This window comes from Procambarus clarkii, chromosome 83, assembly GCF_040958095.1.
Source record: "Procambarus clarkii isolate CNS0578487 chromosome 83, FALCON_Pclarkii_2.0, whole genome shotgun sequence".
NCBI lineage: Eukaryota > Metazoa > Arthropoda > Malacostraca > Decapoda > Cambaridae > Procambarus > Procambarus clarkii.
In genome coordinates, this window is record NC_091232.1 from 2535555 (window position 1) to 2554697 (window position 19143).

Here is a 19143-nt window from a genome sequence, read left to right on the forward strand (position 1 = left end):
GGAATCAGCGTTTGTTGGCCGCTAATTCCTTTAATAAATAAACGTATTTATGCCTGGTTTCAGTGACAATTATATTGCATTCTGATTTTAAGCTATTTAGAGCTAGCAATAATTAATCATAGTTGGATATATTTAAGCTATAAATAGCAGTGTTTTCCTTACGAGAGTAACAAGAATAACGGTTCAATTTGTATAATGCATTCTCAGTTGCTGGTTCCTAGACTTTATGATTCATCCGGCTGATAGAACTATTTGTGTGTGCAATCTGCATGCTGCTGCTTTCCGTTTGTAGATTGCGTATTTAGAAGACTTAAGTAGAGAATGAAGAACGCTTAACAGTTAGTTGAATATATCGCGTGTGATTAGTTTCTTAAGGGACAGATAAATATAGTGATGTCAAAATTACATCTATCAGGACGCCGGGATGAGCTGTGGTTTTCTACGAATATTTGGTATAATCTAAATAAATGAATGTAAGTGGTTGGTCACTGAATACAAAAATAATCAGTCGCTTCTTTCATCATACATGCGTTAAAATTATTTTGTTATAAAATTTTCCTTTCAACTGAAAAAGCTTTAATTCTGTCCTGTGTGACAGTGAATACCAGCATTATCCTCACGTTAATAGGACAATAAGACATGAGATTAGACAAAATTGTAATTAAATTTTGTCAATAAAGATGTTAATAATAATAAGTTCTGTTATATGCTCGTTCTCTGAAAGTTTAGCTTGAATCCTAAGGGTCTCGTAATTCTTACAATCATTCAAAGCCTTGATTGTTACTGGGCAGCTAAGTCCATTTGTTAGGGGAATCATTGTACAGTTCTTGAGTGTATCATTTTGATTACTATTTTACTGTACCAAGCTGGTGTGACACCATTATATGTTTCGTGATTCAGGAGTTCCTGGGACATTACAGTAGTTCTGTTTTATAGTGGCCAGAATTGAACAGTACCATTCTAATGGGAGCCAAACAAGGACAAGGTAAAGTTGAACAATAACAGAAGTTTTATTAATATCAGTTCTAGATATGAATTCCAGTATCCTAATTGTCTTATTTTAAACATTTATACATAATTTTGTCTTAAGATTCCTACTAATAATGGCTCTTAGATCCTTTTTTCTCATATTTAGCAATTGCTACGTTAAGCATATATCCTGTATATTAACATCACCAGAATCCTACATTTGTCACACTTAAACTGCATATGCCAATCTTTCGTCCAATCCACAATGAACAAGAGATTATACACGAGAAGGTCGATTATGCGAAGGAAAATGAATGATCACTCCCCCTGTACTGAAATGGAATTGAATATGTTAAATGACAGTATGTGTACGAAATAAGGGATGAGGAACTGTGTTTGGCTTCTGGGCTCGTGTGAGTTTAGCGAACTCAAGTTATCCCAACGAACCCAAAGGGAAATAGCGAAGGATGCTGGAGTGAAAGGTTGGGCAGCAGGCGAAGATGATGATGTGTGGGGAGGCGCTGCTGATCTACAGCTGCTGGAAGCAGGAGGCGCAGCAGACGGTGCGGTAGTAGGAGTAGCGACAGAGACGGGCCTGCTGGACCAACACGCAGTTCTTGAAGCGGTCCACACAACTCCTGTCTGAGAAGAAAGTCAAGGAGAATGAATGTAAAGAAGTCATTAATGAATATCAATAAGTAGTTGGGGAAACAAAATTTTACCTGAATTTACCTGAGGGGCCACTAATACTAGTGGACTCGACGAGGGGCAGGAAGCCGGTGGCTTGTCAAAGGTCCCCCATTTGGCCTGATGATATTTTGCAGTTGTATTTTAAAACCAGAGTTTTGGCATTTATGACTTCGGCGGGTAGGCTGTTCCATGGATTTATTAGAAAATGAACCAATATTTTAAGAAATTAGGCAGTTTTTTTTGGGCAGTAGTGAAGAAGGGCATAAAAATAATAAAGAAAACTCGTACGAAATAAACATGAATGTTAAATCAGAAAAAAATATTTATAAGAGAGTTGAAAGAATACTTTAATATTGTGACGGGTGAAGTGCTAAGGTGCAGATGTTACCGTGATTGATTTTACTGGTTTCTGAAGAGTGCAAGAAAGAATATAATAAGACTGAACAGAAAGAATATTCGGTCCAGGACGGACCGAAACGTCATCGTCCCTTCACCTTCTAGTGTGTGGTCTGGTCAAGAATATCCCCCCACATATAAATATTGACCAGATAAGTACATCAACGTAGGAGCTGCAGACTTCTGCCTGAAGCGCCATGCGTGTTAGTGGCTTTGCAAGAATGTAAAACATCAATGCTATGTACTCCCATATTCCCAATGTACCTTCTTGTATATAAATAAATAAACTTGAGAAAGTTACAGGTATTGATGATGCCATAGAGTCGGGTTCGTTCTCGACTCACAATCGAGAATTCCGGGTTCGAATCCCGGACGGGACAAGAAATGGTTGGGTGCATTTCCTGTCACCTAATGCACCTGTCCATCTAGCAGTAAGTCAAGCTTGAGAGTAAGTCAGCATGTTATAGGGTTGCATCCTTGGAAGAGTCAGTAATTCGACCTGGGGGGGGGGGTGGGGAAAGGGTCCTCGATATAAGCCTAACATATATTGTATGTGTAAACTGGCTGTCTGTGCCCCGACACAATGAATTATTATTATATAAGCTTCTGAAATTTGGATGAAGAGTTTAGCCCTAATTTTACGTTTTCTTTTTCTTGTTGGAATCATAGAAAACACAAAATATATATGTATGACTAAAATAAAATGCAAATAATAGTCAAACAATATTTTGCAGAAATATTTTTTGGAAGCAATCATGCCACATACTAACAAAATCTTCTGATAAATAAACTAGTAGGTTTATTTTCTTATTAGGTAGTAATAGCTGGAGAGATCTAAAATCTAAGTTATTCTAGCTGCACGCTAAGAATTACGTGAAAAGGAACACCTGAACAGCAGATATTTAACAACTTGGCAAGTGTTAGTAGAATAACGAATGAAAATGTCATGGAAATATATAAATTGCTAATGTTAATAATCTACAAGATTGAGCAGAATGCTAAGAGGTTTAGTCATGTTGAATGAATGGCTCAAGACAGACTGAAGAAGACATTGTATTCAACTGAATTTCAGGGCAAGAGGAGAGGAGGATTTAAGATAATAGGCAAGCATGATGAATAGGGAAGAGGTACAATATGAACATTGCACAGGATGTGGCAGGATACAATGCCGGGTAGCACCAGTTTATATCATTCATTGTGTCGGGGGACAGGAAGCTAGAGTGTATTCATACACGTTTGACTTTAATCGAGGTTTTTATTGATAATTAATTTGTGCACTTAGTCGTATGAGGTGGCGAAGTGCTGATGTATATGACTTACTGGAATGTGATGGTTCTCTGTCATGTGCCAGATATGGTGTATATATAGACTGGTTGAATTGTTTAATATCTTAAAACATTTATTCCAATGCGTTTTTGTTTATTTTGATGAGTAAGGTGAGGGAGGGATGAGTATGCCTCCAACTGTTTAGGTGAGAGGATAGTTGACTAGACCACACACTAGAAGGTGAAGGGACGACGACGTTTCGGTCCATCCTGGACCATTCTCAAGTCGACTGTGACTTGATTGTAACACAATCGACTTGAGAATGGTCCAGGACGGACCGAAACGTCGTCGTCCCTTCACCTTCTAGTGTGTAGTCTGGTCAACATTCTTCAGCCACGTTATTGTGACTCATCGCCTGCGCGTGGGAGGATAGATTATGATGATTTATTTATTTCTAGATTTTTAATCTAAGGGTAGGATTGTGTAGCTATTGCGACCTTACCACTCGGAGCATTACAAGGCTGCTCCACACAGTTGCGGGTGGTGGGCGGCTTCTCCTCCAGGTTACAGCGGGTGGATGGGTGCTGGTGGTGGTCCAGGCACTGAACGGACCGGGTGCGACTCCCACGTCCACATGTACGGGAACACTGCGAACGGTGAAAGTTTTAGTGACCATTGGCTGTTGTTGCTGTTATAGATTCAGCTACTCAGAACAAGTTCCAAGTCGCACGGGCTATGGTGAGCGCGTAACTTACCTGGCACAGGAGCGGGGCAAGTAGCACGGGCTATGGTGAGCGCGTAACTTACCTGGCATAGGAGCGGGGCAAGTAGCACGGGCTATGGTGAGCGCGTAACTTACCTGGCACAGGAGCGGGGCAAGTAGCACGGGCTATGGTGAGCGCGTAACTTACCTGGCACAGGAGCGGGACAAGTAGCACGGGCTATGGTGAGCCCGTAACTTACCTGGCACAGGAGCGGGACAAGTAGTACGGGCTATGGTGAGCCTCGTGGATGGGAGATGTGTGTGTACCATTAGCAACCACGTCCCAATATAAGGTGTCCCAGGAAGGTGTTCCCTCAAGGTGACCATTTTGGTCTTGTGATAAATGTGTGTTTGAACGAAGCTGGGTGTAGGGAAGGTCAAAGGAACTATCAGGAGAAAGCGTTGTTGTTGAAATATTGAAACATAACATATTGAAATGACATATTGAAATGAAACATAAGAAATATTGAGAAAATTCGTGTTAGAATTATTAATCTTACCTTTTCGGTCATATTTAACAACACACAATATATTTATTTATTTATTTATATACAAGAAGGTACATTGGGTTTGTGAGAATACATAGCATAGTATTTACAATCTTGTAAATAATAAATAAATAAATAAATATTTATTTAGGTAAGGTACATACATACAAGAGATTTTACAAAGTCTGTTGGATTAATAGATAGAATGATATAACCATATATATCCATATATATATGGATTAAATAATATAACTAACCTGAGACCAGTCGGTGTAGTACCAGTGTGGGGGGCACGGGTCGGGGTTACAGACGAGAGTGTCATTAGGGCGGATCTCGGAGTTACACTCAATGTCGAGTGTGGCCCGGAAGGTCCCCCTCAGGAACACCACGCACACAACCTCCCGCGACTTTGTTCCGTTCCCGCACTCTTCCGAACACTGTACCACGCAAGCACAGATAGGTGAGGACAAGTGAGTACACACGTTCAGAAATAACTTGTTTAATTATTGATCTGAAAATTTGTGTGATCATAAGGGAAAAATTATTCTGAAATGATCGATTACAGAAACTTATGTTTCACTACTAAACAAAATATTAATGTTAACTCTGATCAGAAATAAAATTAAACTTATAAAATATACTTAGCTAATACAAATTTCAATGTAAAGAAGGAAGAAAATAATACTTTTGAATTCCAGAAACAAAATAAAAGATTGATGATTGATAGAATCTGGTAACATAATTGACATATACGGGATATTCATCCCCGTGCCATCTTTTGGCAGGCTTAATCTTCATCAATCAATTAGTAATTGACAGAATCGATTGGTTGTCTTAACCGTAGGCCTAGACGCATATATATATATATATATATATATATATATATATATATATATATATATATATATATACATATATATATATATATATATATTTATATATATATATATTTATATATATATATATATTTATATATATATATATATATATATATATATATATATATATATATATATATATATATATATATATATATATGCGAACAAGCCTGAATGTTCCCCAGGACTATATGCAACTGAAAACTCACACCCCAGAAGTGACTCGAACCCATACTGCCAGGAGCACTCTGCAACTGGTGTACAAGACACCTTAACCAGTTGCATGTATGCCTGGGGACCGTTCAGGCTTGTTCGCATATATGAATAAGTTTGGCTGGATATAAATAGAAACTGCCTCGTATAGACAAGCGGCCTCGTATAGACCTCCAGAAAGTCTCGTGTATACCTACCGGGGTCCAGGGCCCCGTGAACCAGGCAGCAGCGCAGGCGTCGGCTCGAGGACAGGCCCGAGTCTCCGGAGGTCTGGCCTCCAGGTCACACTCCCCCTCCACCGAGTTGACTCCAGGAGAACACCAGACGCGCCGTCGCTGTACTCCGTGCTCACACCCGCCCACACACTGTAACACCACCACAACAACAACAACACTATCGTTATCACTCACAACTACGGTAAACATATCGTAGTTACCCAACGCTGTCATACTCCATGAGTAGCATACACATAACTGTATCAATACGCATTATGACTAGTCATGACTATAGCGTATACATCATAACTAGTCGTAACTATAGCGTATACATCATAACTAGTCGTAACTATAGTGTATACATCATAACTAGTCGTAACTATAGCGTATACATCATAACTAGTCGTAACTATAGCGTATACATCATAACTAGTCGTAACTATAGCGTATACATCATAACTAGTCGTAACTATAGTGTATACATCATAACTTGTCGTAACTATAGCGTATACATCATAACTAGTCGTAACTATAGCGTATACATCATAACTAGTCGTAACTATAGCGTATACATCATAACTAGTCGTAACTATAGCGTACACATCATAACTATAGTGTATACATCATAACTAGTCATAACTATAGCGTATACATCATAACTAGTCATAACTATAGCATACACATCATAACTACATATAACTATATCATTCACATCATAACTGTACCATACACATCATAACTAGACATAACTATAACATTCACATAGCTACGCACAATTCAGCGTATACATAATTAAATCATACGTATAAACACACATTCACACGTAGTGTCCCATAATTACACCTCTCAAGTATTAAACACGCATCAGGGTAGGATGTAGGTTCCTACGTAGGACTCTCGGACGTATGTTCGAATCCTCGTCACGGCCCTTGTGGATTTGTTCCCATAATGGTGTTGCATCAACATTACTCTAGCTCTGACGGGAAATATGAAACATGTAATATTATATAGTTATCTTCGTCAGCAGCATCTCCTACTGTGCACTGAAAAACAAAAATCAACAATCCAATCTAAATTAACATTCTCTCGCTATGGTGCATTCGATTCAAATCTCAGAAACTCCTAAACAATTATTTTCCCATTTGTACAGGTGGGTTGGGAGTTAATGACCACCCCACTGGGTAAAAAAAATTTATAAAAGTAGATCTATAGTGTATTCAATTTCGTATGTTATTATTTTTTAATCTCGTGGCTAAACAAAACTGAAAGGCATTTTATATATTTGTGTTGTGACAATGAAAGATTTTTATTTCTGTTTTTGTCTCAAGAATGTTCCATTTAGTCGTCCTGATCTGTACTGACAACCCATTAGACCTCATATGTCTGTATATATGTGTACAAGATGAATATGCACCTCTTCCGTCCAGTCGGTGTAGAACCAAGTGTGATGGATGCAGGTGTGGGCGTGGCAGAGCTCCTGCTTGGGGGGCTTCTCCTGTACGTTACACTGGTCGTCAGACACCCGACGGCCCTCCGCCCGACACGTCACCACCCGGGTCTTCAGTCCCGTCCCACACTCCACCGAACACTGCCCAGCGCCACCAGGGGTCAGGTCAAGTTGGAGAATTTAATACACAAATCGTTATCTCAATGACCAAGTTGACTATTATATAATATATACAATTAACATGGAACAAATTTCATGATTACAGTACTGTATTTACAACAGTATTTTTTGGTTTATGTACTGAAGAACTGTAGCGGGTACTGCTTAAGACAAACGATACATTTGTGCAAACTTCTAGTTTGAAGTCTGAAGGGCGATTTGTTGCAATATAATTTAGAGCCAAGGCAAATGATAGAAGCAGATATCTAGTGGTATTTACTACTAAATAGACTGTAATGTTTGGCTAAGGGATTCAGTCGTAATAATCAATCATTGCTGATCCCAGAAATTTACATCTAACTCCAAGGAATCTATTTACTGCTAGGTAGACAAAGAAATCAAGTGGAAGGAAATGTGTCCAAACGTCTCGATCTATACTGGAAGTGGACGCAGGTCCAATGATTGAGAGCCGTCACTGTCTATGTTTGATAAACACTTGTCTCTAGTCAAAACTGAAACGTTCTCTCCTGTACAAATATGGAACAATTTCTAAGTACTGAAACTGAAATTTGAAGGGTCTTGTAGAGCAGAGGTGAGCGCATTCGGATTCCCAGTACTGGATTCCGATGTAGGAGAGAAGCGTTTGGACAATGTTCTCTTTTATCAGTTGCATTTCTCACCCTAGCAGTAAATAGGATCCGAGGAAGGTAGAGACTTGTGGGTTGCCTCCTGGGAAAGGTCAGTAGGTTGCCAAGGGAAGACCATGATAAACCAAGGCATTTAAATGAACCAGGTATTGTATTATCTCTAACTCCGTGTGAGGTTTCCTCGTGTCTTTTATCACTACTGTATACACTTTTTTCAGTTAATTAAATATGAATTACTTGTAAAAATAATGTATTTGTTATAAGATTGGCATTGTCAATCGTTATTAAAAAGACGAGCATGGAATACAAGAGTACAGACATACGTTACTCTAGAACGTAAAAAGCCATGGAAAGAAACAAAAGCTACAGCAACATGACTATCGAAGGGAGGAGGGAAAAGGAGCACTAAATTAACGAAGTCTATGTTCAAAATTTAAGTTTTTTCTAAAAAATAATCTAATAGAAAACCTAACTACTGTATATTTAGGGAGTAACTAAAGTATTCCAACATGACGTACTTGTGTCCAGGCAGTGACTTCCCATCGTGAGCAAGGAGCGAGGGTGCATGGTTGCGTGAGGGGCACCATGGTGGTCCGTGAAGGGGGTGGGCATGTGGAAGGAGGTACAGCACGGACTAGAGTGGGTGTAACCTCCTGCACACACGCCCACGTCCTGGTCATGAGCCCAGTGCCGCAGGTGGCAGAGCATTGCGACCACTCTCCCAGCTGCCATCTGAGACGAACACAACAGTCGTCAAGCGCCTCGTACAGAAATAACAATTAAAATCCACATCGCAATAATTATTGGTGAACAAGCTTTTTGGGGCTGTCGGAACGAGATAAAATAGTAAAGGCGGTGAATGAGAGAAAGCTAGTCTTCCATTATGGAGAGAGCGAGCGAGAGAGAGAGAGGTCCTGTGGGACGTAAATTCATATATATTTTAATTCATGCAAGAAGTTTCAACAGGGTCCGTAAGCAGAGTTCAGGACTGGTAAGTGTGGCTGTATTCAGAATGCTTCTTACTAATTACTCTCGTCATTCTAGCTCACATGAGAACTATCTTTTCGTGTATGAAAAAAGATATTGTTAATATCTGCAGCATTTTTATGTGAATGAATCATTTACAGTGACAATTTATTTATATTTTGACGCCCAAGTTGTTCGGGGCGTCACCCTTCTTAAAAAGACGAGGGCTGATTACAGACGTACTAACCCGGGTTACAATAGGCAAACACAGATTACAAGAGCGCTGGCATGGGTTACAAAGGACTGGCATTGGATACAAAAAAAGAGACCGTTAATTACGTGGGTGAGCAGGGACGGGGGTTACAGTGAACGGTTTGTGGGGGAGGCTTGGGTGCCTGGCACATCTCCTCTTGCATGACCGCGCCGCCCACTCCTGTGCAAATGTACACCGTCTGCTGCTGCCCTGGGGAAGACGAGGGCCCGCGAGGGACCACACACTGTCAGACAAGGCGGCCAGGTGATGCTGTCCATCCATCATCCCTCTTTCCAATCTCCTATAGGCAACCGGTTCATTCATATCCGCGTGAGACATACTAACCCCTTCATTCATATTCGCCAGTCATGACTTATAACTGAACTTCAATTCATTCACCCGTGGAAAGTCATAATATATATTACAATACACTGACCTCCCCCGCACGTCCGGGAACAGGGGGTGAACTTCCACACTTTCCAAGTGGGTGTGGTCGACCTGGCGGCGTCAGGAGCAGCCGGAAGCCCTACATTATTGTCCACGACGTAGCCAACGCTCTGAGTGGCTGGCGGAAGACCCAAGCGGTTGTCGAGGGCGGCGGCGGAAGAGGAAAAATCTCCCCCTACCAGGCCGCCCTCGCTGTTGGTAGAGGCCAGGTAGGCCGGTAGCACATTGTGAAGGGGGGAGTGGCCTCGCTGGGGATGGCCACGCCCACGGCCCCGCCCACGCCCTTGTGGAGGTGGGGGGTACGGAGGGCCCATCGGATGCCAATACTCGTATCGCACGCCCTGATTGGTAGACTGGTAGATTATCTGTTGAATTAAGTTAATCATTAACACCTGTGATACAATTAATCATATTTTTGTCTTTTGAAGTTACTTTGGTAAATCTGTAACGTACATTGTGCAATCATTACAGCACTTAGCTAATTTAGTAATGTTATTTTTGCAAGATGACCAGATGATTGTATTCTGCAGGAACTGATGAATGTATATTGTATTACCAAATGTATTTAAACTGTATGACTCGCCTACATCCTTTCATTATCACCACCAACACCTCCATTTCATCTTTACTATTAGTACATCACCAGCATTGCATTATCACCACTAGTACGTCAACATCACCACTACATTAGCATCACCATCTTTTCGTTACCAGCTCCAACAGGAACATCTCAACATCCAGTCACCAGCACACACATCATCATCTCACCAATCCATCTTTAGCGCCTGCAGCATCTCACCATCCAATCTCTAACACTCATCACTAGCATCTACATACAATCTCACCATCCTCATCCCCATCACTAGCACCCACATGCCATCTCGCCATCCCATCACTAGCAAGCACAGGCTACCTCACCATCCCGCATCACAAAGCACCAAGAACTTCATCTTACCATAATGTCAATAGCCTTCGAGAGGGGACCAGGAGACTGGATCACCTCCCCCACGTCAGAGGGCGTGTTGGGCCTGGTGTAGTAGAAGCCGGTACCGGCCCCCATGTACCGGCCGGGAGGTACCACGGCCCAGTTACCATTAATGATGTACCCGTGGTCCGTCCTCACCGCTGCCAGAGAGAGAGCAAAAAGAAAGTTGAGCGAGTGCTTTAGAAACGTAGATAATACGACGAAGAGATCCACCTGGTCATGTGGGTAACTAACTGAAACGCTAATAATTAGCTGGTTTCCAATCTTCAGAGCGAGAGGTTTGCCCGACTCCTTCTAATCAAACTCGAACATTTACAAAAAAAAAAAAAAAAATTGCACAATAATCTTAAGTGAACTTCATTGCTTTCAATCACTTAATTCCTGCTTGCATTCAGTTCATCAAGGCATAGTTATGACACACATGTGTCTAAATAAGATGCAATAAAAAATTATGTGGATTCCATTCCATATTGGCTATCTAATTTATGATACGTCTTATGAGTTTGCCAAGAGCATGTATGTAGGAGGAGCCAGATATGGACGGGTCAGCCAGTAACGCCAACACCTGGACGTTACTGGTGTTACATTTATATAGAAGTAACTCTGAGAGCTCTGAGAGAGCTCTCTGAGAGCTTACACCACCTAGTGACGCAGATCTAATCAACTCTCAATTTTATCAGTAAATTGATCAAGTACCAAACGTCCCTATGATATTAAATCGAAAGGGAAGAGTAGGGGAGAGGGAAATCAAATAATTTAAAGATAAATCTATCACAAATGTTCAGGAAATACCCGAAGTTTTTCATGAAGGTTGATATATTGGCCAAAAACATAGGCAGGTATCCTAAGCTAGCGATGAGTCACAATAACGTGGCTAAAGTATGTTGACCAGACCACACACTAGATGGTGAAGGGACGACGACATTTCGGTCCGTCCTGGACAATCGACTTGAGAATGGTCCAGGACGGACCGAAACGTCGTCGTCCCTTCACCTTCTAGTGTGTGGTCTGGTCTATATCCTAAGCTAGCCTACTGTATATAGTACAAATACTCTCTATAAGCTAGCGTGCCTTGCATATTTCTTATCTGTTAACCACAGAACTTCATTAACATTAATTTCTCTACTGGGTACAGACTACTGCTCAAGTAACCTTATCAGAAATGCGAGGTACAGGAAAACTTTAACTACCTCACCACAAATACATTTTCTTTTACTTTGAAAAGTATCGGGGTTCAGATCTTGAACGTTTTATGAATATGGAGTCGACAATAAACTATAAAGCCCGTGATGACAAGAAAATAAGACAGCCCTCATTGCTGAAGCTTCCGAAGAGACCTGACCCCAGGAGACACTGACCCCAAGAGGCACTGACCCCAGGAGGTACTATAAACACAAGAGGCATTGACCCCAGGAGACACTAACCACAAGAGGCACTGACCCCCACGACTGACTAACCCGACGAGGCACTGACCCCCCAGAGGCACTAACCACAAGACACTGACCCCTGGAGGCACTAACCACAAGAGGCCCTGACCCCCAAAGGCACTAACCACAAGAGGCCCTGACCCCCAAGACTGACTAACCCGACGAAGCACTGACCCAGGTAGTTGGAGGAGCCACTGAGCTCGGTGACGGAGAGGTTGCAGGCATGGGGCGGCACTCTAGCGATGAGGTTATACCCGACGGGTAGTGTAGGGCGGGTGAAGAGCCCAGTCACCTTCCTGCAGGGGGTCGACAGGCACGACAAGCATTCCTCCGCCACCCCCACGCCCACGCACGCCCACGCCACCTGCAAAGACACATGGTCACTAATGGTCAGGATCAGCACAATGGGTCCTTGTGTTTTTATCAGGGGAAACATTAGTGAGCAGACAGTGAGCAGACAGTGAGCAGATCTGGCAGGGGTCAGAGGAAGCCCAGCACACAAGCGTTATAATCTTTGCGAGCTTGTTAATACACTGAAGCTGAGACACAGCTGCTTATCAGTTTCTAAGAGCTATAGAGTGGTCCATTTGTTAAAACTGTGGCTTAAATGAAGCTTAAATGCAAATAAATTTATGTTTGATATGTTTGATATGTTGGTTTTGATATATTTTGATGAGTCACATTAACATTCTAGACGTATGCAGAGCAGAGATGATGGGTCGTAGTTAATATTAGGCTTTCTCTATTATACTCGAAGTTATTTTTAATATATAAATTGTATCTATATAAACTCTTTGGCCGGCCTCATGTGAGTCTTCCTGCGATATATTTGCACTGATCGACCTCACGAGTATGATGATGTCGAGTATGTTTCAAAGAATTGTACTGTCGAGTATTCTCGAGAGTCGTAATTCTAATGGCCCGGGTTCGATTCCAGGCCGAGGCGGAAACAAATGGGCAGAGTTTTTCTCACCCTCTGTTCACCTAGCAGTAAATAGGTACCTGGGAGTTAGACAGCTGTTACGGGCTGCTTCCTGGGGATGTGTGTGTGTGTTAGAGATAAATATATGTAGTAGATATAATGGAGTAAAAATAGATTGGTTAGAAAAGCGGGGTCCAAGAGCTAATAGCTCGATTCTGCAGATACAAAGAGTAAATACAAATAGTTAATACACAATCACACTCACGCCACAAAGGCAAATTCTTACAATTTACATCAGAGAAACTTCAGTCCCTACGTGAGTCTCTCTGTACACACAACTATTCAACTTATAAAACGCCAATTATAATTACTAAAATGATTCGTCCAATGATTATTACGAAGGCAATAAATAAAAGAATTAGACCTGACTGGGTTCCCTCCGGACACAATTATACCTTCTTCAGTCGAAAAAAACTTCGGTCATATATGTACACCCGCATTAACAATTCTCAAGAAAAAATCAAGAAATTTTAGGGAGATTTCTTTGGCTGTTTGTTGATCATATCAGAGCACAGATAATTGTTATAATTTTCCATTTTTTTTACATGTTTCTAAACTAATATCAAGAAAACTTCATGTCTATGTTTTCACCACACTCGGTGGTGAAAACAAAATAGAATTAACGTTATCAGCACTTGATTAACATAGAATTAACGTTATCTTTGCTAAATCAACATAGTCAGCGTTAATTCAATCTTCCATGTTTTCTTTGATTAGGTAATGGGAATTGAAGAGAAAAGGGGAAACTAATCTAGTTCTTATTTTGGTCAACTAAAAGACAAGAGATGTATGAAAATAGTGAGGAGAACGAAGAGGAGAAGCGAGTGATGGAGGCGTGACAGTGGCGAGATTGTGGGAGTGATTGTGGGAATGGGAGGGGAGGGGGTAGAGAGGGAATGGGGTTAGGAGAGGGGGGAGGTGGAGGAGGAAGAGGTGCAGGAAATACCAAGCCAAAAATAGAGCAACTATCCTTGTTTGTCAAACAGGACTGTTCAAAGCTCACATGATCTGATGTTCGCTGCTATTGTCCTTTGTCACGTGTCCTGTTTGTTGACCTCTACCGTTGTTCTGGGTCACGTGTCCTGTTTGTTGACCTCTACTGTTGTCCTGGGTCACGTGTCCTGTTGACCTCTACTGTTGTCCTTGGTCATGTGTCCTGTTTGTTGACCTATACTGTTGTCCTGGGTCATGTGTCCTGTTTGTTGACATCTACCGTTGTCCTGGGTCATGTGTCCTGTTTGTTGACCTCTTCTGTTGTCCTGGGTCACGTGTCCTGTTTGTTGACCTCTTCTGTTGTCCTGGGTCACGTGTCCTGTTTGTTGACCTCTTCTGTTGTCCTGGGTCACGTGTCCTGTTTGTTGACCTCTTCTGTTGTCCTTGGTCACGCCTCCTGTTTGTTGACCTCTACCGTTGTCCTGGGTCACGTGTCCTGTTTGTTGACCTCTACTGTTGTCCTGGGTCACGCCTCCTGTTTGTTGACCTCTTCTGTTGTCCTGGGTCACGTGTCCTGTTTGTTGACCTCTTCTGTTGTCCTGGGTCACGTGTCCTGTTTGTTGACCTCTTCTGTTGTCCTTGGTCACGCCTCCTGTTTGTTGACCTCTTCTGTTGTCCTGGGTCACGTGTCCTGTTTGTTGACCTCTTCTGTTGTCCTGGGTCACGTGTCCTGTTTGTTGACCTCTTCTGTTGTCCTTGGTCACGCCTCCTGTTTGTTGACCTCTTCTGTTGTCCTGGGTCACGTGTCCTGTTTGTTGACCTCTTCTGTTGTCCTTGGTCACGTGTCCTGTTTGTTGACCTCTTCTGTTGTCCTGGGGTCACGTGTCCTGTAGCCCACCACTAGTGTCCCGGGGTCACTGCACTTCCTAGTTGCTAACCTAACCTGCTGTTCTTGGATCAAGCGGTCTGTTGTTGCCTGCGGTGTGTTCGGGTCACGTGATCTATATGTTTACGCTGTTGAGGTCTCTCCAGCAACCAGAGAAGCAATATTCTCTCTCTCTCTCTCCTCACCCACCTCTTACTGTATACATTATGCATTATATGTATGTATTATAACTGTGTATACATTATAACTTTGCATGTACAAAATTGCTTTTGTTTACCATCATTAGTTATGCTAGCGAAAGAAAATAACATATTTCCTTAGGTATAAATATATGAGTTTCTAAATAATATATATTCACATTTTTTGCAGTTAAAAGTTCATCTATGCAATAAGATTTAAAAAAAAATATGATATGTAAATACTTAAATTTTGTTGTAGATATAAAGTCTGGTATGATTTGATGTACTGGAGAAAAATTACGAGAATTATAACCATGTAAATTATTTTTGTCTTATGTTGCTATGTTGACGAGAGCGTCGCTTATGTTATCATAGCTGTTAGTTGAGTCAGTCGAAATTACACACGTGAGGACTAAATTGCACACGTGAGGACTATATTGCACACGTGAGGACTATATTGCACACGTGAGGACTATATTGTACACGTGAGGACTATATTGCACACGTGAGGACTATATTGCACACGTGAGGACTATATTGCACACGTGAGGACTATATTGCACACGTGAGGACTATATTGCACACGTGAGGACTAAATTGCACACGTGAGGACTATATTGCACACGTGAGGACTAAATTGCACACGTGAGGACTAAATTGCACACGTGAGGACTATATTGCACACGTGAGGACTATATTGCACATGTGAGGACTATATTGCACACGTGAGGACTATATTGCACACGTGAGGACTATATTGCACACGTGAGGACTAAATTGCACACGTGAGGACTATATTGTACACGTGAGGAATAAATTATATTTAGGGTTTCTCGAGTGTTTATCAACACTGTATCACAACACCTTTGGTAACCACACGAATTTATAACCAACGTGAGTGTTCAATTACTTCACAGTAAATACTGAATTGCTTTATTCCTCTTTATCTAATTACTCCCTAGGCACAGTTTCATTTGACTTTACTTGACAATGAGTTAATTAGACGTTATAAACGTGACTCGGGTGTAAGATTTGTTTTAAAAACGCCATTGTTCTCACTACCATGGTGCTAGAGTTGTAATCAATCAATCAATCAAAGCAAATATGCCACCTGAGTGCAATAGATTAAAAAGAACCAGTCAGGAACAATTCCTAACACTACTTAATTACTCCTCATGGGTATCGAACCTAGAAACCATGAGCACAAATCAAGTGCTAACCATATATCCAAATTACGAACAAAGGGAACGTTACGCCAGTTGTTATTACTAAGTGTTATCCTCTGTGAACAACAGTAATTGGAGATCAGGATTTTGAGAGAAATCTCTCAAGGAAAAAACATGAAGATGAATTACCTGTTATCAACGTCAAGCTCGAGGCCTGAATGCAAGCATAACAGAAATTGCTCCAAGATTTAAGAAACTAGATTCCGTATTTGCAAGAAGCTACGTAACCAGGGATTGTTAGCTGTGACCCTTGGAGGTCATGGGTCGTGTCTGGATCTCTACCGACTCAACTAGTTGACAATGGTCGAGCCCAGGGTAGGGAGGTATTGGGCACTTACCATCTTGAGCACCTCCAAACAATCGTAAGATTAACCTGCTATAAAACATAGCAATATGCTTGCATACAAAAAAATTGTCAGGGGAAAACGCCAAGCCATTACGACTATATAGCACTGGGAAGGTGTCAGGATAAGGATCAGGGATGAGACGGTGGAGGAAGGAATAGTACCCAACCACTTTGACTGTCGGGGATTGAACGCCGACCTGCAAAAAGCGAGACTGACGCACGCAGAAATGGAACGTTCAGTAACCACACATCTGGGCACATAATCTGGCACAATATGTGACAGGTTGTGGCGCACATGTGGGTGCGTACATGCGTGAGTGCGCGCCTCGCAGAGTACACCACCAGCCACCGGACGCACGCACTCATTTTGTAAGTACCATTGATAGTGTGTCATTATATTACATACACTGCAAAGTTCCTTGAGTGCACATATATATGTGCACAGAATATATATATATATATATATATATATATATATATATATATATATATATATATATATATATATATATATATATATATATATATATATATATTATAATATAATATATATATATATATATATATATATATATATATATATATATATATATATATATATACACACACGTATGTGAATAACAGTATATACGTCTCTTTTTAACGTAAGCCTTAGAAATTATATTAGCCTTCTGTAATATATATTTAACAGTTTAACAATAAGATAATTACACAGAGAGTAATCACACTACCGTCACTGTATCACTGAGAAAAGTATTTTCTATTTTTTCTAAAAAAATATCAAAATATTTTCTCATTGATGCAGTCACGTTAGAGTCATTACTCTGTGTATTGGAAGAGGTGCATTAGAGGGAGAACATTCCTGGGTGACAGAGTGCATAGTGGGGATTGTGTGTAAAAATTCTGGTCCGGCTTCGGTACAAGCCTCAGAAAACCCTTGTATGTTCAGTAGAACTCCAGGTTGCATTCCTTTTTACCCTGCCGTGGTCTAGTCGCTAGAAGAACACCCACCGCATAGATTCAAACCCTCATTACGGCTACTACGGATTTTCTCAATACAGTAAATAAGTTTTTTTTCCCCCATTTGGAATATATTCTCGAGCGAATTTACACCCTGAAGGTTTCTGATTTGTATACAAACTAGTGAATTAGTAAGGAACTAGAGATCAGCCACAGCTTCTCCTCCGTGTGAGGGCTGGGGTCGAGTGTGACCTTGTCCTCAGGAAGCTGATGCTCATGCACTCCATCATCAAGGTCGAGATGACGGATCTTTACTTGGACTTAGAGGAGGAGGAGGAGGAGGCAGTGCAAGTGAGCACAACGTGTCGCAATAACTTGACACAGCACCTGACAGGGGTCTGACAGCTGAGTGGACAACGCTTGGGATTCGTAGTCATGAGGTTCTGAGTTCGATCCCCGGTGGAGGCGGAAACAAATGGCCAGAGTTTCTTTTACCCTGATGCCCCTTTTACCTAGTAATAAATAGGTACCTGGGAGTTAGACAGCTGCTAGGGGCTGCTTCCTGGGTGTGTGCAACAAGGAGGAGGCCTGGTCGAGGACCGGGCCGCGGGGACGCTAAGCCCTGAAATCCTCTCAAGATAACCTCAAGATAAGCACTCCATGACCCTATATCTAACGTTCCCGCAATAGTTTGTCATGGGGAGACAAGAAAGGTTCTAGGTTCATAGAGGTTCACTTAACGAGTGACCGTATCTGGGATGCAACCCACAATAGTTACCCAACTCCCTGACACCTGTTTATTGTTTAATCTTCATCAATCAGGACGAGAGGGCACGGGTGGTAGCTGCAGAAGGGAGGCAATTATCAGGAGAGAGTGCTAAGTCATTACGACTATATAGCAAGTGGAAAGGATCAGGATAAGGATTTGGGATGGGACGTAGGGAAGGAATGGTGCCCAACCGGCCGGTCGGCCGAGCGAACAGCAAGCTGTACTTGTGATCCTGTGGTCCTGGGTTCGATCCCAGGCGCCGGCGAGAAACAATGGGCAGAGTTTCTTTCACCCTATGCCCCTGTTACCTAGCAGTAAAATAGGTACCTAGGTGTTAGTAAGCTGTCACGGGCTGCTTCCTGGGGGTGGAGGCCTGGTCGAGGACCGGGCCGCGGGGACACTAAAAGCCCCGAAATCATCTCAAGATAACCTCAAGATAACCACTTGGATGGTCGGGGATTGAACGCCGACCTGCATGAAGCGAGACCGTCGCTCTACCGTCCAGCCCAAGTGGTTGAGGAAGCTGCAGAAACTATAGCATAGTCTTATCTGACAACACTCAAGATATAACTGTACTCTATACAGCATCTTTTATACAAAATCGTAACAAAATTAAATATAAAAAAAATTAACGTGCTTCTTCTCGCAATGTT

The 19143-nt window shown here is 41.7% G+C and overlaps 1 protein-coding gene across 1 annotated transcript in view; it reads right to left on the reverse strand.

The window, feature by feature from the left end:
• Positions 1-997: 997 nt before the first annotated feature.
• LOC123768758 (ADAMTS-like protein 4) overlaps positions 998-19143 on the reverse strand; it is a 59401-nt gene continuing 41255 nt past the window's right edge. Inside the window, exons 2-11 of the mRNA XM_045759528.2 lie at positions 12384-12573; positions 10753-10922; positions 9787-10162; positions 9437-9560; positions 8650-8863; positions 7293-7466; positions 5861-6028; positions 4830-5009; positions 3824-3968; positions 998-1611 (exon numbers count right to left, since the gene is read on the reverse strand). Of these exons, the coding sequence (XP_045615484.1) occupies positions 1499-1611; positions 3824-3968; positions 4830-5009; positions 5861-6028; positions 7293-7466; positions 8650-8863; positions 9437-9560; positions 9787-10162; positions 10753-10922; positions 12384-12573 (1854 nt within the window). The 3' untranslated portion in view covers positions 998-1498. The remainder of the gene's footprint in view (positions 1612-3823; positions 3969-4829; positions 5010-5860; positions 6029-7292; positions 7467-8649; positions 8864-9436; positions 9561-9786; positions 10163-10752; positions 10923-12383; positions 12574-19143) is intronic.